At 39.2% G+C, this 23,398-nt stretch overlaps 2 protein-coding genes across 2 annotated transcripts in view; one reads left to right on the top strand and one right to left on the bottom strand.

Moving 5' to 3' along the window:
* The window catches only part of LOC145781629 (uncharacterized), a 40,796-nt gene extending 35,428 nt beyond the window's left edge, over positions 1-5,368 (top strand). Inside the window, exons 15-18 of the mRNA XM_082593305.1 lie at positions 73-555; positions 656-949; positions 4,353-4,575; positions 4,883-5,368. Of these exons, the coding sequence (XP_082449431.1) occupies positions 73-555; positions 656-949; positions 4,353-4,575; positions 4,883-4,996 (1,114 nt within the window). The 3' untranslated portion in view covers positions 4,997-5,368. The remainder of the gene's footprint in view (positions 1-72; positions 556-655; positions 950-4,352; positions 4,576-4,882) is intronic.
* A 1,285-nt stretch (positions 5,369-6,653) lies between these two features.
* LOC145782530 (protein unc-93 homolog A-like) lies at positions 6,654-21,883 on the bottom strand. The gene is made up of 9 exons (XM_082594332.1): positions 21,720-21,883; positions 20,763-20,893; positions 20,050-20,234; positions 19,529-19,641; positions 18,856-19,071; positions 17,481-17,563; positions 8,059-8,213; positions 7,609-7,776; positions 6,654-6,920 (listed from the first exon to the last, which is right to left on the bottom strand). Exons 5-9 carry the CDS (start codon positions 19,060-19,062, stop codon positions 6,775-6,777), a joined length of 759 nt encoding a protein of 252 aa, XP_082450458.1. The 5' UTR covers positions 19,063-19,071; positions 19,529-19,641; positions 20,050-20,234; positions 20,763-20,893; positions 21,720-21,883; the 3' UTR covers positions 6,654-6,774.
* Between the last annotated feature and the right edge of the window lie 1,515 nt (positions 21,884-23,398).

Raw genomic sequence — 23,398 nt, 5'->3', positions numbered from 1 at the left:
AGGCTAGTTGTCTTACCAGTATGCCAAGCAATATAAATATTCAATTAATCATCTACATGCATTCACTTGCAGAACTGAAAAACAACGTGCATACGAATCGGATCCCATTCCTTCTGGAGTTCGAGGATCAAACTCCCACAATTCGATCTTGGACAACACTTACCAACCAATCCAAAATTCACGGCCGTCTTATCACATGACTCCAGTCCAAGATATTGCTCCTTATGCGTACCACCATATTAACCCTAGGCATGGAGCAACTTTTCAAACCCAACCTTATGCCCACCACAAACGTTTATCCGATGAAACGTCACATTTAACGAAAGACCATCCAAAATCTCCAGCTATGATTTCGCAAGCTTCAAGAGCTCGTACCATGCCAGCTCGGGAAGAAGTCAATACCTATTACCATCAGGAACAAAACCGATTCCGAGACATTCCTGAACAAAGGCCTCACCCGACTCGGCCCTCAAAATTCAATGATGAATATGCTGAATCCAGGCATGTTAGTTCTCTTAACTCACAAAGAGTTTTTGGAGAAAGAGAAGACGAAAGGTTTGTTGCTCGAAACCAGTTAACATGTCAAAAACCACCACTATTAAACTCCCCACTTAGTTTAAGTTTCTTCATTTAATATAAGATGTTTAAATTTCAGCGTTGCTTCTGCCTTCCGGCCGTACCAGCAACAAAACAATCAGCCTCTGAGAAATCTTCCAAAACCTACCCACGATCAGTACCCATCTAACTTGTCAAGGCCTGTTTATGGAAACCAATCCTTTCATCCGCAACAAAATATCGTGGATTGTCACAGAAAGCATCGGCCTTCTGATAGAGACTATTCAAGCTATCACGCTGAAAATTACCCGCAGCAGAACCGGAATTATCCGTATACGGAAAATCGTTATCGTCCAACGTATGATGAGGAAAATAACACGGAAAATGATCCCAGGTGAGATAAGTTGGTTGTGATGTGACGCCAGCTTCAGCCTCAGCTAATTTCGTTGCTTTATCTTTTTCATGTGGAATACTTGTAGCCTATCCAGCAAACACACCCCGTCTTTACATTGATTCAACACCCGGGACATCAGTGTGGTTTCGCTATCTCATCATTGCCTAATTTCACGAGGCATCTTTCCACATCTTTAAACTTGTGATCCGAACTTCTGTTTTCAGTTCTATAATCATCCCAAGTGATGCAATTGATCCAGAATATTTAAGCCATGTTGGGTATTCAACTTGATTGTATTTCTGAGTAGAATAAATCCACAAATAAAGTCAGGCTAAAAATTCGAGATCGGTAACTGATCATAACTCCTCAAGCTACGTTCTCAGCACTGATGATGATGGCGTATGAGCGATCTTTCCAGGCTAGATTGGAGGGCAGGAAATCTTCAGCCACTCGGCAGTCTCGTCGTCCAGGATTCTCAGACAATGCGCACCGTGTGGAGGCCGGTGGGTTAGGCAGTGGTGGATGACATGGTCTGCGGTCTGTTCCGTGGCACCACACTCGCATTCTGATGAAGGAGCCAGGCCTCATTTGTGCATGTCCGAACGAAAGCGGCCGACGCCAGTTCGCAGGCGGTTAAGCCTGACCCACGCAAGCCTTGCGAGGGACATCCCTGGTGGACGGGGATCGGCGTTGGGTATGAAGTCACGGAGCGTGGAGGTGTGATTTTGCCACTCCGTGTTCCACATGTGGTTCGTCCAGTGTGCCGCACTTAAACTAAGTTCTTCTGCGTTCTTAAGGAGTTGTTGTGCGGCAGGCACAAAGGGGCGTCTTGATTTCAAGCGCTGCTTTATAGGTGGTGGTCTCTTGAGTGTTGCATGGAGGAGATGGTCGGGGTCCAAAGCGCGGCGAGCGAGAGAAATCGTGGCTCCTTTACGGCGTAGCTCAGCGGGTTGGATGCCTGCTAGGATGGGTAGGCAGTCCGTTGGAGTGGGACGCAGGCATCCAGTCACAGTACGCAGTGCGTCGTTAATGGCGGTATCAATCTGGTGGGTGTGAGAACTACGACACCAGACCGGCGCGCAGTACTCAGCGGTGGAATGAACAAGGGCTAGGGTAGCTGTACGAAGAGTTTTAGCACCAGCTCCCCAGCCGGAACCCGCCAATCGCCTCAAAAGTGCGACGCGTGTAGATAGTTTTTTGCGCAGTGACTTCAAGTGCCGGCGGTACGTGAGTGACTTGTCCAGGGTTATGCCGAGGTATGTAGGTTCGGCACAGTAGGGCAGGCGTTCCCCATCAATCTTGATGTTTATCTCACGCTGTGCCTCCCGGTTGTTAAGGTGGAAGGCCGCCGACACTGTCTTTGGCTTGCTGAGCTGTAGCTTCCATTTCTGGAGGTATGCTGATAGTGTTTGCATGTCTTGGCTGAGGTTCCTCTCCACTGACTGCCAGTTTCCTGCTGAGTGCAGGAGTGCCAGGTCGTCTGCGTAAGCATACTTCCTGGAGGTGGTGGGGGGCAAGTCGTAGGTGTATATGTTGAACAGGAAAGGAGCCAAGACTGAGCCCTGTGGGACGCCGTTTTTAAGTCGGCGTAGTCTGCTTCGACGACCGCTACCGGTTGTGAGGGTAAAACTGCGGTTTTGCACAAGTTCCATCATCATATGGACCATGTGTCTGTCAGGGAGCAGACGGAGTAACTTGCAGGTAAGGCCGCTATGCCATACGGTATCATAGGCAGCCGTGAGATCAACAAACACGGCGCCAGCCTTCTTCTTAGCCGAGAAGCTGTCCTCAATGTCTTGGGTCATAAGTGTGACCTGATCTACAGTTGATCGTCCGTGTCGGAAACCAGCTTGTTCACGGGGGAGCTGCGGATCTATTATTGGTTCGACACGGGCGTAGATGAGTCTCTCGAGGATCTTGAAGGGGATGCAGAGCAGTGAGATTGGACGGTAACTCTTCGGGTCCCCTGGGGGCTTCTTCGGCTTAGGGACTGCAACCACAAGGGCTCTTCTCCAGATTCTGGGAATTCTCAGGTGGCGCAAACAGCAGGAAAGGAAGTCTTTTAACCAGGACTTTAAGGAGGCAGCAGCATGGAGTATCAACTCCGGGCATAGGTGGTCAGGGCCCGGGGCTTTACCTGGCTTTATGTGCTGGAGGGCGGCGGAAAATTCTTCCGGGGTGAACTCACCCGAGATGTTGTCCCCGTCTGGGGTTGTTACCCTCAGACGGGGACAATCTGAGAGGTCCGTCATTTCTTGCAAGACGGATCTATCAGATTCACGGTCTCTCGATTTGTATTTCCCGTTCTCCACAAGTTGTGAGGCGATGGAGTTTGCTGAAACGGGACATTGTTGACGAGAGGCACGTGATCTGCCAGTTAGGTTGTTCAGTGTACTCCATGCTATGCGGCTGGAGTGCGTGAAGTCGATTGATTCAACGGCTTCTGTCCAGCGCTCCTTCCTCTTTAAGTCCAGCCTTGCCAGCAGAGCTGTGGCTGAGCTGTTGGTGTCATTGCCCTGAGGGGCGTGGAGGAAGTCGGAGTAGAGGCTTTCGCACTCCTTATCCCAGCACGGTATGTAGGTCTTTCGTCGGCCGCGGGGGATGGATTGTTTTGCCGCTGATGTTATTGCATCACAAAAGTCCTGGTAGGCTTCTTCCACGTTGTTGGTGTGAGGGGATGGGAGATACTGTGTGGCTTCATTGGTGAGGAGGCTATAGTACTCCCAGTTAGCCATTCTGAAGTTCCATCGATTAACAGGCTTGCTCGGGACAGGCATTATGAGCGTTGGAGCCGTGATAATCGAGGGTCGATGTTGGGACCTGGGGAACTTCTCTAGCACACGTCTGTCCGGTTGGCAATTATCGGGGTCATCACTTGCGAAAGCCAGATCGGGGTTTGTACCAGTGTTCCAGCGTCCGGAGAAGAAGCTCGCTGCACCCTTGGGATCGTGCAGTAGGGTGAGGTTGTTATTGGCTGACCATGAGGCCAGGCTTTCTCCGTCGGTGTTGGTGGTGTTGTAGCCCCAATCAACGTGGTGGCAATTAAAATCGCCAGCATAGAGGCTGGGTTGGGGGAACACTGGGATGGCTGTTGGTGTTAAGCGCGAGGGTGGTGGCTTATAGACATTGATGATGTGATAGCCTGATATGTCTATGCATAACCACTCTATCTCCGACTGGGCACTGGACTGGTCTATTCTCAGCACTTATAACCAGTAACGGATCCAGGGAGAAAACTTGTTCTGGTGCCCCTCCCTTCTTCTGCTTTTGTAAAATTTCCTTACTTGCTCAATCATTCAACATCCGCTACGTCTTACAAGTTACAACTACTTGCCTACTCCGCATTTTTTTTTGTATCTCTTGCTCAGTTGTTAAAATATAAAGTTGTTTTTTGTTATTACAGTTTATCTGGCGAACTTTCCCACTACAGGAGCACCGTAGATGCAAGCGTAGAGCTTATTACGGTCACTGTCAGAAAGAATCCGACGTTTGGCTTCCACATCATGGGTGGGATAGACGCAGGAGGAAATCCATACCGTCCTGATGATGATGGAGTCTTTGTGACTTACGTTGCACCTGGAGGAGCAGCTGATGGACTTGTCCAACCTGGAGACAAGATCTTGCTGGTATGAATGTATTTTCTTTGAGACTTTTTATATTTATAAAAGTATGTGAACTCAGGATTTTTCTTTGTCGTTTTTCTGTTCTTGTTCTCTTTCGACTGCATGTTTTGTATATTAACTGCTTTTTCAATAGTTAATTTTCTTAAGCTAAGCATTAAGTGGCGAGAGGGATGAGTTATGTCAAGCAAGACTCTATTACTTCACCCAGGCAGCAAATTAGTCCTTTTCACATCAATTTATTCCGGCTTATTGCTCGTTTAAACACTTCCAAGTCAATTCATTCGAATGAATATCAAATGTCACAATTCAGGTGAACGGGTCGGATTTCGTGGGGATCGTTCATAAGAGAGCCGTTGATCTTCTACGCAACGCTGGTCAGGTGGCGGTCCTGGTGATGGAGAGATTGGCGGGAAGACCAGTGTGACATACGTGCGGCTTATCATTTTATCAATGAATGTGAAGTTTTATCAGTTTTATTGTATATCACTGGCTTGGAGCAAAATTTTGAAAAGCTTCTATTTTTGTTAAATGATGTTTATCTCGTTTGCTTGATATGTTTTAAAAACCCTTTAGATTTTTATGTTTTTTGCTAATACTTGTTAAAAGCTCACTTTGAATCATAAATTAATTATATTTACTTTTTATGTTTTCATTTTAAGCATTTTCGCTTGTTGCGCATTAATATAACTGTTGCCAGTATTGAACATACCATTTCACATTTGCTTCGTTTGTCATAAAATACCGTAATTTTGAAGCGTACAACCACAGATTATTACCGGTCCTTTTAATAAATTAAAAAAGGAATGAATCTTTTTTTTTTTAGTGAGGCATGAGGAACTTAAGATTTGCAATAGACTTCGATTAACACTTGATTGAATGACCCGCCCGTGTGTCTTGCGTTGGTCGAGGCACACCGAGCTAGAAAGATTATATCTTTTATTCAAAGATTTATAGTCTGCAGACGTTGAATCGATTTAAAAGAGACGGATTTGTTAGCTTGTCAACTGCATGAGATTAACGCGATGATAGCGAGAAAAATGAACCCATCCAGTTACATTAATTTATGCTGCGACGGAGTTTTGGCTTTTTTTTTTGCCGTAACCAAGGAATAAAAACTTTTAAAGCTTAATCACGTTACGAAATCGGATACATTCGATCAAAAAAATTTACCCAAGAGATTATGGAAAAGAATCCGCGTACACTCTAGATTTTTGTGTTTCCATCAGCAAAATCAAAGAAAACTGGTTCAACTATAAAAATGTGCGCTCAGACCAGTGTTTATCAAACCATGATAACTTACCGCGAATGAAATAAATCGAAAATTTCGGGAATAGATTTGTCAAAATCCAGGAGTGCTTTTGATACCAAATCTAAGAACAGGTCATTTTCCATGCAAAAGCAGAGAACGCGAAAGGTTGGTCAGAGGTGTTGTTGAAGTTGCACTGTAATAGCGATGACGATTTGCGTTTGAATCCAAACAGTTCCTTGCAATCCTATTGGATGTGTAGGCCACTGTGAGACTGTCAAAGCATACAAGATGTGCAATTGGAAGCCATTAAACTTCTATTAGTTTTTCTGAAAACTTAAGCTACCACTTTTAGTAACATTTTTTTGTATTTTTCTGATTTAATAAGCTCAAAATATAAATACCGCATGCATTGAGTTGTGTAAGAGTCAGCAAGGCCGTTGGGAAGAGAATTCGGGACCGGCAGTAATATTTTGGGCCCTAATTCAAGACACTTCTGAGAACAACGCACTGCATCCAAAGAATACCCGGTGGTTTCTTCAAACTCCCGGGTCCCTTGGAAAGGTTACCGGCCCCTAAATTTATTCCGAGTCTAAAAGTACCCCCTGGAACCCCTTTCAACGCTAATGAGCGTCAGTAAACTTTGGTACTTTAGGGTATTACGGCATCTCTAATAGTATTCATGATGAGTGAACCCCATCAAAGTTCACCTACCACTGGCTTGAGCGAAGCTTTTCAAGAACAGCTCCTTTTGCTGGCGGTGTCTAGTCAGTGGATGAAATATCACAGACAACAACATTTTGACAAAAAACAATTTATTATATCAAACCCGGTAACAAAATAAAAAGCATACTGGTGCATTAAAACATTCTACTTGCTTTTAATAAACTATGTAACCTCAGCTGAGAAAACGATGCCATTGTTCCCAAGGCACACTCAATTGAAAACGTCTACAATTAAACAGACAATGCACTGTCTTTTTGGCGTGTCTGCCTCCAGTCTTCCCCACTTCGGCATTCATATCGATCGCATTCTTCGCTTGTGGTGGGATCGGCAGACTGGTCAGACGATGATGATTGTGAATGCCTGTGCTCGGCAATAACTGAAATCAAACAAAATGAACACTCAAGCCAGACAAGCACTTGTCTTTTTAATGTTTTATATCGTTTTCTTCTGAGAAGAGGAAGGCTGTAGAAAACATCAAAAGCTTTCCCAGAAGTTTGGTTCAATTCCGTAACATGCTGATTGCTGGTGCAGGTCCGAAGGACTGCTCTCCATTTCTAAGGACTGCTCTTCATTCAGCGCCACCTAATGAATGGAATAATTCCCCGGCAACAACACTTCAACAATCCGAAACTCCACTCTGTCAATCTCGGTAACCGGCCCTGCGTCAAAAGCCTCTACAAGTATGCGAAACTACCAGGAATAATCTACCAACGCTTTGTTAGTCCGAGGATAAAAATTCAAAGTCCTTTAGGTTCTAGCGTATGTAGATTAATAGAAATTTGATAAGCACAACCTGCTCCTAAAACATAGGCTACAACGAACCGAAAATATAAACAAATTACTTTAGCTTAGTTCGATATGATGAGAAGGAAGGCATATGGTGAGAATCATTCCAATTTCGAAAAAGTTTTGTTTTTTGCCTCTGAATCATCTTCAAATCAGATAAACGATATTTTGAGCAGTCCATTTACAGCGAAATGGACTGAACGGATGATGATGATGAATTTTTAGCACATCATCCTCTATGATTACCTCACTGTATTCTTCCTGGCTAAGTTACTTACGATGAGTGAAGACTGCAAAGCACAAAACGGCCATGAGAACGAAAATCTTGTAATTGACGCACAAGCTTGTGCTCCAAGCGTTCTGGATCATGCTTGAGCATGTCGTAATCACAGTCCAGCAGGTAAATCCCCTCGAGCTGGAGTCAGGATAGAAAGAAGCAACTGCAGCTGAAAGTAGAAAATTCATATTTTAAACCAACAACGAGAAGATTGAACAATCAAACATAATAAAACACGAATATAATTCCCAAGATGGCGTGTTTAATCTTTTTGCACGATTAGGAGCCTGGGAGGCTGTCCAAATGTAGTTTACAGAAAATAATTGAATAATAAGCTAAAAAATAACAAGTGCATGTGTTTCATGCATGATCAAAGGAACAATTGTATCTGCCACAAGTAATTCTTTATTTGTTTAAGCATTGTAGCTACGTTTTCTTTTGATCCACTCACCTACGGTTGTTGTTGCGAATATCGGGTTACTTATGCCACTGGCAAAGTACAATCCATAGACTATCCACTTGCTTGAGCTTTCAGTCGGAATCCAAAGCAGGCAAAACACGTAAATTCCTGCGTTGCAAATGAATGCAAAAACGATTGGGCATTTTCTACAAATCAAAAAAAACTACATTAGAATTTGTTCAAAAAGTTTCACACGGATCTCAACTTTGAACAAAAAAAAATCTATATTCTACAGCTCGGTGCTTTGTTAATGTTTGATATTTTGTAGTCGAGCTTCAATCCAAGACCTGAGTTGAAGAACTACAGTCACATTTTGTGGACATTAAGATCACCAAAACTGTTGCATGATAAGTTAGTGAATGCATATCTTTTAAAAAACGGCTTAATTTCGCTATAACATTAATGTGCTATTAAATGATATGAGATGTTCTACTGGTGCAAATTAAGCTAAACTATCACAAGATGTATACAGTGACAATCTGCTTTTATTCCGACGTTTCGTCAATCAGACACGACTGACTTCTTCAGGGGGCTAGACCAGGTAGTGACTACCTGTCTAGCATGGCAAAACACAGGACATATTGCTGAAAACAACTAAACATGCAAAATGAAAATTCAACTTCTGGACAAAAACTTATCGCGCGCAAAGTTTGAAATAAGTTAGAAAAAAGGGGGACTTAATTGCGATCAACAAGAAACTTAAATAACAACAAGATAGGAGAGTGAACGGCATGAGTCATGAATCGAGTTTTGTACGCACTACTGCACAGTTTTACAATCAGCATGAAACCAATTTAAAAAAACGTCAAATCAGCACTTACAATAGTTTTTTGTAGATAGCGGGAAAAGAGATGCCATCATTGCGATTCATTACATGAGGCTTTTGATTGATGAACCAACTTTCAGAAAACATTCGCTTTTTATAATCACTTTCAACTTTTAGAATTTTAGAATTGCTCCAAGTTATTTTATGATCTGAAGTTATGGCATGCATGCAAGGAGCGGAATGTTCAGGGCGTTGATATTTGAAAGCTCTTTTGTGTTCATTAATGCGAGATTTGAGATCTCGTTTTGTTTGGCCAACATAAATTAAATTGCAATCATCACAAGAAACTTGGTACACTAAACCTGAGATTTCGCTTTGATTCAAGGGGTCTTTTAAAGATGGCAAAAATTTACTTATTGTCAAGAAAGGTTTCAAAGCGACTTTTACACCAATTTCATTTAAGATACGCCGAATTTTTTCAGAAACTCCCTTAACATAAGGTAAAGAAACAAAAGACTTATACTGGGTAGATGGGGGTACTAAACTTTTAGGTTGTCGTTGGCAAGCATGCTTTCTTGGAAATCCATTGAGGCGCAAAGTATTGTGTAATGCTTTGTTCTGTCGTGAACGTTCATGCGGATCTGCGACATGTGTGTCAATGCGGTCATACAAAGTTTTAGCTACAGTAAGTTTTTGATGTTTGGGATGGTGTGAATTAAAATTTAAATATCTGTCAGTGTGTGTGGGTTTTTTGAAAATTGTAGTGGTCAACGTGTTTGTGGCATTGTGACGAATAACTGAGACGTCTAAAAATGATATGGAGTTGTTTTTTTCATGTTCTGTTGTGAATTGAATTGAAGAAGATATGCTATTCAAATGTTGATGAAATTGGTTGACCGCAGACTTTTTTATAATGCAAAAAGTGTCATCTACATATCTCACCCAAAGTTGCGGTGGTGTATGGAATGAAGTGATGGCAGTGCGCTCAATGTATTCCATGAAAATGTTAGCCACGACCGGGGAAATGCAAGAACCCATCGGCGTACCATAAATTTGACGATAAAGAACGTTATTATAACAAAATACAGTAGACTCAAAACACAATTTCAAAGCTTCTGTGACGTCATTGATAGAAAGTTTAGTGCGTTCGTGTAAAGACTTATCTTGCGAAAGTAGTAGAGAGATAATCTGCAAACATTCTTTGAGAGGAACGGAAGTAAATAAGCTCACAACATCAAAAGAAACAAAGCAATTATTGCAATCAACAGAGGTGTTTTTGATTAATTGTACAAACTCAGATGAATTTTTTACAGTGTATTCTTGGTTCAACAATGGCGATAAAATATCAATTAAAAATTTCGATAAATTATAAGTAGGCGAACCGATAAAGGAAACGATAGGTCGAAGAGGGGTGTGGTTTTTATGAATTTTGGGCAATCCATAGATTTTCGGAGTTACACTCTTATTACACTTAAGACGATGATAAACTGGCATGGTGATTTTTCGTTGAGTTGCAAATCGCCAAACTAGTTTGTTTACAGATTTTTCAATAGATGCAATAGGATTAGGTCTACGTCTTAAAATTTTATATGTAGTATTGTCATTTAAAAGTTCAGAGAGTTTGTTATGATACTCAGAACTGTCCATAATTACCGTTGCGTTCCCTTTATCGGCTTTCATTATTTTGATGGAGCTGTCAGATTTCAGTTCTTTTAAAGCTGTCATTTCTTCTGGAAGAAGGTTAGGTGGTGGGGGGTCTTGCCGTATTCAGAATTTGAGTAATCTTTGATTTGGCCATTGCAACACCAGCTGCGTCATTTACTCCTCTGTATCCTTTTTCTGTTGCCGCTACAATATCTAATTTAGGAATTGACTTGGGCGAAATGGCAAAATTGAGACCTTTTTTCAACACTTTGATTTGAGGTTTAGTGAGTTCTTTCTGGCTTAGATTTTTCACCCATCGGTTTGTCAACGATGATGTATCATTTCTTTCTGAGAGCTGTGTTTGTCGTAAAGCAGCTAACTTTTTTTCATGAATTTTCTTTGTTTTATTGTTTGAAGAATGTTGCGTTTTAGTAGAGTAATGCAGTAAATCTTGGACATGGCCTGACTTTAGCTTGCTCTTCAAAAAGTCATAAAGTTGATTATAAAATGATTTTTTCTTCTTAATTTGAAAGTGACATTCCGTTATGCGCAATTTTAAAAATTCAAAACCGTGTTTAGACGCTAATCGAAAACCACGAGATGTGCGAATAGGGGGAGAAAACTGTAGACTTTTAGGAAGAATTCTTTCTCTCAAACAGCAATGATTAAACTTGAGATGCTGATATAATTTGCTAATCTTCAAATTTTCATTCACAAGTTTCCTCGCTTTTCTTAACACGTCCTTGCCATATTCTTTTCTGATAATGCTGAAAATTGAATGAGGCTGTTCACCAGGCATTAAATTAAATGATATGAGATGTTCTACTGGTGCAAATTAAGCTAAACTATCACAAGATGTATACAGTGACAATCTGCTTTTATTCCGACGTTTCGTCAATCAGACACGACTGACTTCTTCAGGGGGCTAGACCAGGTAGTGACTACCTGTCTAGCATGGCAAAACACAGGACATATTGCTGAAAACAACTAAACATGCAAAATGAAAATTCAACTTCTGGACAAAAACTTATCGCGCGCAAAGTTTGAAATAAGTTAGAAAAAAGGGGGACTTAATTGCGATCAACAAGAAACTTAAATAACAACAAGATAGGAGAGTGAACGGCATGAGTCATGAATCGAGTTTTGTACGCACTACTGCACAGTTTTACAATCAGCATGAAACCAATTTAAAAAAACGTCAAATCAGCACTTACAATAGTTTTTTGTAGATAGCGGGAAAAGAGATGCCATCATTGCGATTCATTACATGAGGCTTTTGATTGATGAACCAACTTTCAGAAAACATTCGCTTTTTATAATCACTTTCAACTTTTAGAATTTTAGAATTGCTGACAGCTTTAAAAGAACTGAAATCTGACAGCTCCATCAAAATAATGAAAGCCGATAAAGGGAACGCAACGGTAATTATGGACAGTTCTGAGTATCATAACAAACTCTCTGAACTTTTAAATGACAATACTACATATAAAATTTTAAGACGTAGACCTAATCCTATTGCATCTATTGAAAAATCTGTAAACAAACTAGTTTGGCGATTTGCAACTCAACGAAAAATCACCATGCCAGTTTATCATCGTCTTAAGTGTAATAAGAGTGTAACTCCGAAAATCTATGGATTGCCCAAAATTCATAAAAACCACACCCCTCTTCGACCTATCGTTTCCTTTATCGGTTCGCCTACTTATAATTTATCGAAATTTTTAATTGATATTTTATCGCCATTGTTGAACCAAGAATACACTGTAAAAAATTCATCTGAGTTTGTACAATTAATCAAAAACACCTCTGTTGATTGCAATAATTGCTTTGTTTCTTTTGATGTTGTGAGCTTATTTACTTCCGTTCCTCTCAAAGAATGTTTGCAGATTATCTCTCTACTACTTTCGCAAGATAAGTCTTTACACGAACGCACTAAACTTTCTATCAATGACGTCACAGAAGCTTTGAAATTGTGTTTTGAGTCTACTGTATTTTGTTATAATAACGTTCTTTATCGTCAAATTTATGGTACGCCGATGGGTTCTTGCATTTCCCCGGTCGTGGCTAACATTTTCATGGAATACATTGAGCGCACTGCCATCACTTCATTCCATACACCACCGCAACTTTGGGTGAGATATGTAGATGACACTTTTTGCATTATAAAAAAGTCTGCGGTCAACCAATTTCATCAACATTTGAATAGCATATCTTCTTCAATTCAATTCACAACAGAACATGAAAAAAACAACTCCATATCATTTTTAGACGTCTCAGTTATTCGTCACAATGCCACAAACACGTTGACCACTACAATTTTCAAAAAACCCACACACACTGACAGATATTTAAATTTTAATTCACACCATCCCAAACATCAAAAACTTACTGTAGCTAAAACTTTGTATGACCGCATTGACACACATGTCGCAGATCCGCATGAACGTTCACGACAGAACAAAGCATTACACAATACTTTGCGCCTCAATGGATTTCCAAGAAAGCATGCTTGCCAACGACAACCTAAAAGTTTAGTACCCCCATCTACCCAGTATAAGTCTTTTGTTTCTTTACCTTATGTTAAGGGAGTTTCTGAAAAAATTCGGCGTATCTTAAATGAAATTGGTGTAAAAGTCGCTTTGAAACCTTTCTTGACAATAAGTAAATTTTTGCCATCTTTAAAAGACCCCTTGAATCAAAGCGAAATCTCAGGTTTAGTGTACCAAGTTTCTTGTGATGATTGCAATTTAATTTATGTTGGCCAAACAAAACGAGATCTCAAATCTCGCATTAATGAACACAAAAGAGCTTTCAAATATCAACGCCCTGAACATTCCGCTCCTTGCATGCATGCCATAACTTCAGATCATAAAATAACTTGGAGCAATTCTAAAATTCTAAAAGTTGAAAGTGATTATAAAAAGCGAATGTTTTCTGAAAGTTGGTTCATCAATCAAAAGCCTCATGTAATGAATCGCAATGATGGCATCTCTTTTCCCGCTATCTACAAAAAACTATTGTAAGTGCTGATTTGACGTTTTTTTAAATTGGTTTCATGCTGATTGTAAAACTGTGCAGTAGTGCGTACAAAACTCGATTCATGACTCATGCCGTTCACTCTCCTATCTTGTTGTTATTTAAGTTTCTTGTTGATCGCAATTAACACTTTGCTCCTCAAAGGGAGGCCGGATTTGGCCCCCCCCTCATATTTCCTTTAATTATTTGAAGCACAGTAACGCCATGCACTTGGTTTTTCTTGACTTTTCCTAAAATTGCCAGGCGGATCTGATGATATTAAATTTGATGCTAAAAGTTGTGTAGTTTTCTTGTAAATTCAAGATTTTGGTGAATTTTTGCTATTTCTAGCTAACTTCCAGCAAAGCGTGAAATGGATTACATTGCGATGACAAGCCATAAGCTCATAATTGCTTCGTGCATCGATATGCGCGAGCAGAGAGAAGCATTCTCTTGCTTTCTTTTGTTTGGTTTGACCTCAATAATACAAAGCGCGTTATTTCTTATGCTACAAAGAAAAGCCAGTGATCGCAAAGCTGTTAATTAGAAACAATAATAGCAAACGTTTTTTGCGTTATCAGCTCTACAAAGAAGAATAGCAATCCACGATCAAAATAGTAGACTATGGAGGCCACAAACTATTCAAAACAGTTGTTTCAAGCAGATAATATTCATTGACGAATAAAAAACGTTACAATAAGAAATCTTCTCTTGGATAAAGACACGAAAACTTGGTTTCGAAATAAACGTTCTATGGAAATGCTCTCATTGACAAAACTTGCAATTGAGGAAATGTATCACTGCAAATGCTTTTGGGAGAAGCCGGAGAAATAGCGTTTTTGCAAACAGTAATTGTGAGATACTCAAAATTATGAGATAGGCTTCATTTACACGTAGCAGCTAACTCGATGGCGTCCCTTCACTGATTTATGTCGCCTACTTGTTGTTATGTCCTGTATTTTTGTTTCACAGTGCACTGTGTTTTGTTCCAAAGAGCGCAAAATAAAGATGATAATGCTTCATCTACATTACAAAATATTTTGTAATGTAGGCCTACAAACAAAATGTACAATGTACACAATGTACATTACAAAATATTTTGTACTGTAGACGAGGCATAAAGTTAGGCGTCACATAAGACAAACAACAAATCAGCTTTCTTCATCATTGATTCAACATCTGAATACGTTGCGCCAATGTATAAGAGGCCGGCTATTGTGAAGACCCGCCATTTAGGCTATAAACGATCCGATTATACCAAAAGTGGGACAAACTAGTGGATCAAAGAATGAATAAACAATGCTGAGAAAACTAAATCTAAGTGACGAACAATACCGATGTCTTCATTTATCTTGGAAAAATGCTGCCCAAACTTATCAACAAAAAATACCGTAAATAACGGCAAGGATCCCGAAAGCAGAATTTGCTCAACTTTGGCATGAATTTAGTCAGACATCTACAGTAATAATTCCACACATACAATAACGGGCTCTCAACTGCTGTAAGATAACACGATGGTTCTGGTTCTGGGCGATTTGTGTAACAGTTTAGGGGAAGACACTACTTGAAATGATGCACCACACAAAAGATTTTCAATGAAGACTGAGTCTAAAAACCGATGTGGATTGTGCTGCACAATGACTTCAAGTTCAGGACAGACAAGGCACAAAAATATCACGATAAAAATAAAGACCTTGTGGGAGATTTTCGAGAATCATAACACGATGCAAATACCAAAAACGCATGGTTTGCATGCTGCTCTAAGCTGGCCGGCAACCACAAAGGTAGACAATACAGGCAGTTTATAATTCGATAACAGCGCAATAAACATTATAAATACGTAAACCGACAATTTTCTTTTACAAACGTTTTACGTCTAATAGTAAATTTTCCCTCAACAATTTTTTGTGAAGCACTTGCAAACCACGGTTTTATAAAATAATTCATCATTATTATTTTTTACTTCTCGGATATTGTAAAACGTCATCAGCAAAATCACAAAAAAAATTTCATTACTTCAATGTAGTAGGCCTAAGAATTTCTTATAGAATTGTAGCCACGTTGTTTCAACAAAGAAGCCATTTTTTAGCAATATAGAGTTATAGAAAATAATTTGCAATCATGCAAATGGTTGGAAAGAATCTAGGAAGTCTTCTCACAATCTGGCACAAAATGATTATGTTTATTGTATCTCTGTAAAATGTTTTACGACAAACTTTGAAGCTTCGTTATAATCATTTTTATCTTTGAAGTCAAAAGTTATTTTTTTTTTTTTGGCCAGAAACATAATCACTGCCTTGCTGATGTTGTCGATATTACGCGTATTTTTAGTGCTTCAAACAATAAGGACCCAGTCAGCAATCCAGTCCTTTTACATTGATTCAACATTTGTAAACGTTAAATTTATGTAGATTTGCTGACTGTGGGTTATTTCACATTTCCTTTGTTTACGCACGTTCCTCAATTCGCTGTTGCATTATTTCGACGCTGGCGGCAATTCGCTGTTGCATTATTTCGAATTGATTGACACAATCTTCAATAAAAAGTGAGCTTCGAACTTAGCTTTGTTGATATAAATGCTGTATTTTTTGTGGATGTAATTTATGAGTCATGTTTATAAACACCCGTAAGCGAAATGACTTATGATGTGGCCTGCATGATATTTGTGATGCGACTTGACACAAATCCACAATTTCAAAAGCACCTAATTTGAACTTAGAAATTTCAGATAATTTCAACAACTTGTTCAACTGTCTTCTCTCTACTAAAAATATTCATACTACAAACTCAATTGTAGACCTAAATACACAAACGAAGATGTAAACAGCTATTCAAGCAGGCTAAGGTGTTACTTATGAGAAATTTGGTTCCATAAAACTAGAAGCTAGCCATGAGTTTGGGAATGCATTAGTTTAGGATAAAAATGTAAGACAACAAACGCAGTTTTGTTTTTTTTTCAAATTCGTGTAACAATGTTACTTTGATTGTAACTATTTTAGAATCAGTGAGTAGCTTACAATAAGATTTGCTCGCAAGTCGTAAATTCTAATCAATGCAATGATTCGGCACACCGCACACACACTTCGTGCGTTCGATCGAGCTCTTTGTTATTCAGAAGTTTGCATGAAATCGGATTAGCACGGTAATTAAATAGCGGCAAGTTAAATCAAAATTGTCGTTTTTGGGTACCTTTGCAAAAATTGAAATATCAAGTTTAACATATAAAATTTTAAAATAATGACTTTTCAAACTTATATACAAATGATTTGCTTTCACACCAGTGCAACTTCTGTTCAAATAGCATCAGCGGATAACACGTAACAGCTGATTGAATTTGATCCAAAAACGGCCCCCCCTTGAGCAGTTAACTTCCAAAAAAACGTTGAAAAGCAAAGGGTTAAGTCCCCCTTTTTTCTAACTTATTTCAAACTTTGCGCGCGATAAGTTTTTGTCCAGAAGTTGAATTTTCATTTTGCATGTTTAGTTGTTTTCAGCAATATGTCCTGTGTTTTGCCATGCTAGACAGGTAGTCACTACCTGGTCTAGCCCCCTGAAGAAGTCAGTCGTGTCTGATTGACGAAACGTCGGAATAAAAGCAGATTGTCACTGTATACATCTTGTGATAGTTTAGCTTAATTTGCACCAGTAGAACATCTCATATCATTTAATTTAATGCCTGGTGAACAGCCTCATTCAATTTTCAGCATTAATGTGCTATAGTAATTGCATAGAAATGAAAAATTAAACAAGTTTGACAGCACTTTAACTTGCTTTATCTCAAAAGTCGTATTTTGGACTTGAGTAGTTCTTCAACTTAGGTCTTAGGTCTTCAAACAAATGCACGTTCAAATCACCAAGATATCGAAACAAACATGTATGGGCTTATGGGCATCAGAATTTCTACAATTAAAGTAAAACAAACAGCTAACCTACTAATGGATTTCATTGCGCTTAACGTCTAATATTGGTAAAAGTAGCCTATTCGTACCTCCCAAACTTCTCGCACACTTTTCCATTGACCATCGAGGCAATAAATGCTGTGGCGTTAAAGATAGCAAGGCAAATTCCAACCTGACCAGGACAAACATTTGATTGGAATTCAATAAACCTGTGCAGTTTGCACGTTGAACACAGTGCAAAAAGTGCCGTAAACTACATGAGATCTGGGATTCACTAAAAACTGACAAGCTAAGGTACTTCAACTGGGACCCGCAGTGGCCGAGAGGTTTCGCTTCGGCTTTGGTGCTGGTAGATCTGAGATCGATTCCAGGTTGGGTAAAACCGAAGACTTTAAAAACGATACCAATTGTGTTCTTTCTCGCTTATGGCAGTGAGAATAAGTCGGGGAATAATGTAATGACATCGTAAATCTGATATAAAATTAAAAAATGAACACTGTCGTTAAGACCTTAGCTGTTGTAGAGTGACGATAAATAAACCATAATGTTTTTATTGTTAAACTGTGGCCGTTGGCAGAAAAGATATTTCAAGTACCGGCAAGTTTGTTTCGTTACGCATTCAAAATATAACGCATGCAAATCTCAAGACTCAAAAAGCGCCTGGCAATTTTATATGTACAGCTTTGATTCATGTTGCTTGAAGATTTAACAATGGGTCTATCTCTAAATTTATTGGAGTTTACAAAGCAATATTATTTGCAAAAACTTCCATTATTTTGGTTTCCCTTCATTTCGTTTTCCGAAAAGAACTTATTGTGTGAAGAATTTCGTTTCGCCCAAGACTTTCGCCCAAACAAAATTCGTTTCGAATAAGCCTACCCAAAAAGCACAATTGAAAAGATTGAAAAAGACAAAATGTTTTACACTTATCCCACCGTTCAACAGATGATTTTGACGATAGTTCCGCTCCGGGAGTGCTGTGCGCTTGAGCAAGGCATTTAGACAACAAGATTTCAACAATCGGAAACTTCATTCTGTCTATCTCGGTTACCGGCCCTGTGTTTACAATCCTCTACAAGTATGCGAAACTACCAGAAATAACCTATCAAAGGCTCTGTCATTCCGAGAATAAAGATTCGAAATCAAACACTAAACCAATTAGCCAGCTCAAGTTGAAACTCATCTTACTCAAATTATGAACCTGAGTGCTAATCATACTAGGCCTATAGATCTAGTTTTAAAACGATAAATGATTTATATTTGGGCAGTTTCCTACCTAAGAATCCATTTTTAAAAAAATGAGCCCAACCTTGCACAGACAACCAAGTAAATTCATCTTTTTTACTGATATAGCTACAAAAAATGATCTTCGTCTACGAAGAGTGTAATAGGCTATACTAAATCTAATAGTAAATTAAATCCACATAAAAGTATGAGGCAATTAAACTAATCTCACGTGATTACCTCCGCAACGCCATGAACGCAAGAGACGTAGCTTCTCGTCATCTCGCTGACTAAAAAGCTTCTCGCAAGTCCAATATGGAATTGTAGTCCAGTCAGTAAAAGTTGGCCAGGTTTAACGAAATGACGTAAGGTCAATATGAACTCCTTTCGAAAGGTTTGAAAATGTTTTTCTTTTTCTTGTGGAGTTTCTTTTTTTCTCTCCTCCATTTGCTTTACCTGAAGCCATACAATTGTGGGTATTTAACTATTGGTGGCATAACAGTCGGTTGCGTGGCTTAGTTGAGAGCGACACAACGCTCGGAAGGGTGTCAGTTCGATACCCATCGGTAGCACGAGGCTGTTTTCGTGGCAGAGCCACTTAATGATTTCCTTCTTGGAGATGGACTTTGGAGGTGTATGGAATCAGGTTTTCTGGACTCCTGCTCTACTCCGACTCCGACGTCTGTGACGCCAAACTCCACTCCGACTTCAAAGATTTTGGAAATATTGACTCCAAACGTGAATACACAAGAGTTAGGCACATTTTGCCAACAGGCATGGGTTGTTATAGGAGAATTTTAAGCACGCATCAGTGGATCGGTCTATAAATATTTAAAACAAAGCAACATATAAGCTATATTCTGATGAAAGTTTTCGGTAAAGAACAAAATGAATAACAATTGTGACTTCCTACATTATGATTGGAATTAGCATCAACGTTTGAATGCACTTTGGAAGAAGTATCGTCAGAGAAAACGTCGTTGCAGTGAGCTTCTTTGCATGGATCGTTCTTATTCTTTGTTTGATCTGTGATGACACGGTTTTAGCAACAAATAGGCTCAGTTTTTGTCAGATACTTTTGTTGCCCTTTTTGTGTGTTTACTTTTGTTACATTTTGTAATGCCTCTGTATTTCAAAATAGACCGGTAATAAGTTGATGACAATTTTAAGAAATAAATTTACGCAAAGTGACTAAGGCAGACTGTTCTTATTTGGCTAGAGTTGTCTTTTTTTAAAACAACATCAGATTTAGTTAAATCCAATAATCAAGATATTAAGCCACGGCCTCAATTACAACTCAGCACCTCAATTAGTTCAAAACATTATAAAGTTTTCTAGCTCAAGGCATTTCTACCAAATAGATTAATCATTACGGATTTAAACTTGGACTAGTGCTGAAAGAGGTCATATCATGTGTTGATGCAACACCCTTACCTGATATAAACCCACTTGGAACAAATAAAATGTGTATGAGTATTCCTAGCAGACTAAAAGCAGTAAATATCGACAAAATAATGTAAAGAATTGTTTGGTTTGGAGGAACATAGTTGGAAATATTTTGCTCCGTAACTTTTGAGTCTTGGCAATCCTTTGCTCCGCAGACATCACTTACTGCAAATCTAAACGACAGCACATATCAACTATAGCCTTGGCTACTTCAATATTTTTCATTAGGAGTCAATTCCCAGAACATTTGCTAGCTGATGGTGTAAAAGAAGGTTGCCCACAAACTTTAGATTTGAATAATTTCTTCACATGCCCTAAATCAGACAAGAAAAACTTCAAGATAAATTGGCTTTTTCCAGATTAAATTTGCAATGCAAATGTGTGTAATTTTTCAAAACCCAACCTATGATTTTATTTAATAAAGTCAGCCAAAATACAAATTAATTATCATGGAAATTTAAATATTCATAGAAAGCACTCCAAGATTGTACGCTTTGTTCTTTAGCCTACAAAATGACGTCAATTGGCTATAAACTTGCTTGATAAAGCCAATGTTGATGTCATAAAATAGGCTACGTCTGCAGCAAAAGGTTTCAAATAAAAAATACTTAGTGCTGTTAAGACATGTAAATAATGAATAAGCTTTTGGTTAAGCAAACACTAAAAATGACAAAGGCATGTTTCATTATATTCATGTTTACCTTGTAACAGAAGTAACTGGAATATAAGCTTCACTGAAATTTGTGATTGGCGTTGTAAAGTTCGTTAGGTTTTCCAAAGGTATCAGAGCATCGCTTCGAAATGCAAAATAAGTGATCAGGCTTCCGATAACCTGAAACACATCAGGATGAAAGTGCACAAAAGTCGCATTTTTCATGATAGCTTGAACCAGGTCTATACAATTCAGAAAAACCGGGCCTTCGACTCTCGGGGTGTGCGCTTGACCAACGCATTTCAGGACTGCTCTCCATTCAGCGGCACCTAGTGAATGGAATAATTTCCCGGCAACAACACCAACAATAGGAAAACTTCACTCTGCCAATCTCGGTAACCGACCCTGCGTCAAGAACCTCTATAAGCAGGGCCAGATTTAGCTGATGGGGGGCCCGGAGCACTTTTAGATCGGGAGGCCCCCAGCACAAAAAATTTTCGCGCCTACGGCGCAAAAACCACCTCTAGGTCTACAGTAGCATTAATCCAGCACTGCACAGCATTTTGCTTAAACTTCAAAGGCTGAATAAAAAAAACAACACAAAATCACATTTTTTCCACGTTGGGGGGCCCTTCAAAAGGGGGGGCCTGGCACCTGCACCCTCTGCCCCCCCCCCCTAAATCCGGGCCTGTCTATAAGTATGCGAAACTACCAAGAATAACCAATCAAGGCTTTGTCAGTCCGAGAATAAAGTTTCAAGAACCAAACCAACCAAACTTATTGAATACAGAAAATTTCCCCACGGTTGCAAAAATAGGCTATTATTTTTGCGTTAAACCAAGCAGTGGTTATGTGGTCATGATATAATTCAACACACATTAGCCTAATGCTGCCTCTATTAATATTCCAAAATCAGAAGAAACGTATCCACAATTGCAAAAACTAATGTGAAACTTTAATCCGATTCGGTTTGAGAACTTTGCAAAGAATTTTAAAATTCCTTCACCTGAGCTGCAGTGATGGCAGAAAATAAGTATCCACCGCATTTGTTGTTGTATGACTCAAGACTTTTGCTTCCACAGTTTTTCAAGAGTTTTGCAAAGTAAACATTAAATGACCCGGTACAAATCCAAAACACAGCATTTCCAATCCCACTGACTACGGATGCTGGTATTATGGTGTAGAACTCTGTGAATAATCAATTTAGAGGTAGCCTGCTGATGTACTACATTGCCAATGGCTCAATTGAATGCGTTCGATTTTGTGAACAAACAAGCGATAAGATCAAACATCATTGGTTCAACTCTAGGGGTGTGCGCTTGAGCAACGCCTTCCAAGAATAGTTCTCCATGTAACGGCACACGCTGCATGAAATATTTTACAGACAACACTTTAACAGCAAGCAGAAACTTCACTCTGTCAATCCTGCGTCATTTTTCAAAGCTATACAAGCTTATACAAAATCGTCAAACATAAGCTTCTTTCTTATGTTGAAGATAAAGATTCCTTCATTTATTCCCTCTTTCTGCTTTGTCTTTGTAAAGCGCTGAGAGCAATTAAAAATCCGTAATGGATACAGCGCTACATAAAAACGCATGTTTTTATTTAATCAATCTATCATGATATAGCCTACTGTAATAAGGTGGGAGGGGGGCAAATCGTTTTTTTTTTTTCAAATTCAACTTTAGCCCTGGTTTTAGAATTATTTAAGGGTCCAAAAGTATTAGGTTATGTTATTTCGAAAAATTAGAGTCGACAAATTATTTAGGGTCCAAAAGTAGGTTGTTTCTATCGTGGAAGAAAAGGCTGTTTAAGCTAGGCCTATATACAGGTACATGTTACCGTTAGGGACTTTGATCGGAAGTAGATTTTTACATGTAGCGTATTCGGACAAAAATATAAGCCTACAAAATATTCATGCACTTTAAGAAAGAGCAAAAAGCCTGTGAAAGTTTTGAAATGGATTTTAAGTGGATATGGTTAGGCCTATATTTACTTTATTTGGTAATTTAGCCAGCTCAAAGTAATTTTCAGGGAAGGAGGGTGGGTTTGGAGGGAAATTTCAAAAGTTTTTTTCTTGACGTCTGTTACGGACAATCGTTCCCCAAATCAAACATTACATAAAACCGTTGAGGTCTACTTAACCTGGCGTCTTACGTCATGGAATATTGCTAAAAAAATGAGCAGAGATTGCATCATCTCTTCGTAACACCTGTAAAACATTGCACAGTCCTTTTTAACACCTGTGGAATTGCTTCACAATGCCTATCGACTATTACGTCACAGTTGCAAGTCATGTGGCTTTGAAATATCTCAACGAGTTTTGTCATTTTAGAATTTTCGCTGGAAAGGTTGGTCGAATATTAAAACTGTTTTGCTTGTGCTTACCAACTAGACGAAATTTCCGTCTTTTATCTCAGTAATCTGTATTGTGGTGACAAGTTTTAGTGCGTACGGTGTTGCGCCCCTTTTCGACAGCCTGTGGCTATTTTTTCTTGAAATACAATTCGTGAAATGACGTTTTCAGAAGAGTATTTTTTCAGTGTCATCGCATACAGACGAAAGGATTCGGGAATTTTATGTTACAACTTTCCCACGAAGATATTATGGTTTTCCACTGTGACCAACGTCTTATAATGTCCTGTCGTATCCTAAAATCAGGGCTAAAGTTAAAATTAAAATTAA

Source organism: Aplidium turbinatum, chromosome 13 (genome assembly GCF_918807975.1).
Source record: "Aplidium turbinatum chromosome 13, kaAplTurb1.1, whole genome shotgun sequence".
Classification (NCBI taxonomy): Eukaryota; Metazoa; Chordata; class Ascidiacea; order Aplousobranchia; family Polyclinidae; genus Aplidium; species Aplidium turbinatum.
The sequence above is the reverse complement of the archived record's forward strand: the minus strand, read 5'-3'. Positions and strand labels throughout refer to the sequence as shown.

Bases quoted from the DNA above. Each gene is read 5' to 3' on its own strand.
- LOC145782530 (XM_082594332.1), bottom strand. From the start codon at position 19,062: ATGGAGGAGAGAAAAAAAGAAACTCCACAAGAAAAAGAAAAACATTTT. The intron at 8,214-17,480 runs GTACGAATAGGC...TTTGATTTGTAG, and splicing joins GTGTGCGAGAAGTTTGGGAG to AAAATGCCCAATCGTTTTTG. The intron at 7,777-8,058 runs GTGAGTGGATCA...TTCTACTTTCAG, and splicing joins ATTCGCAACAACAACCGTAG to CTGCAGTTGCTTCTTTCTAT.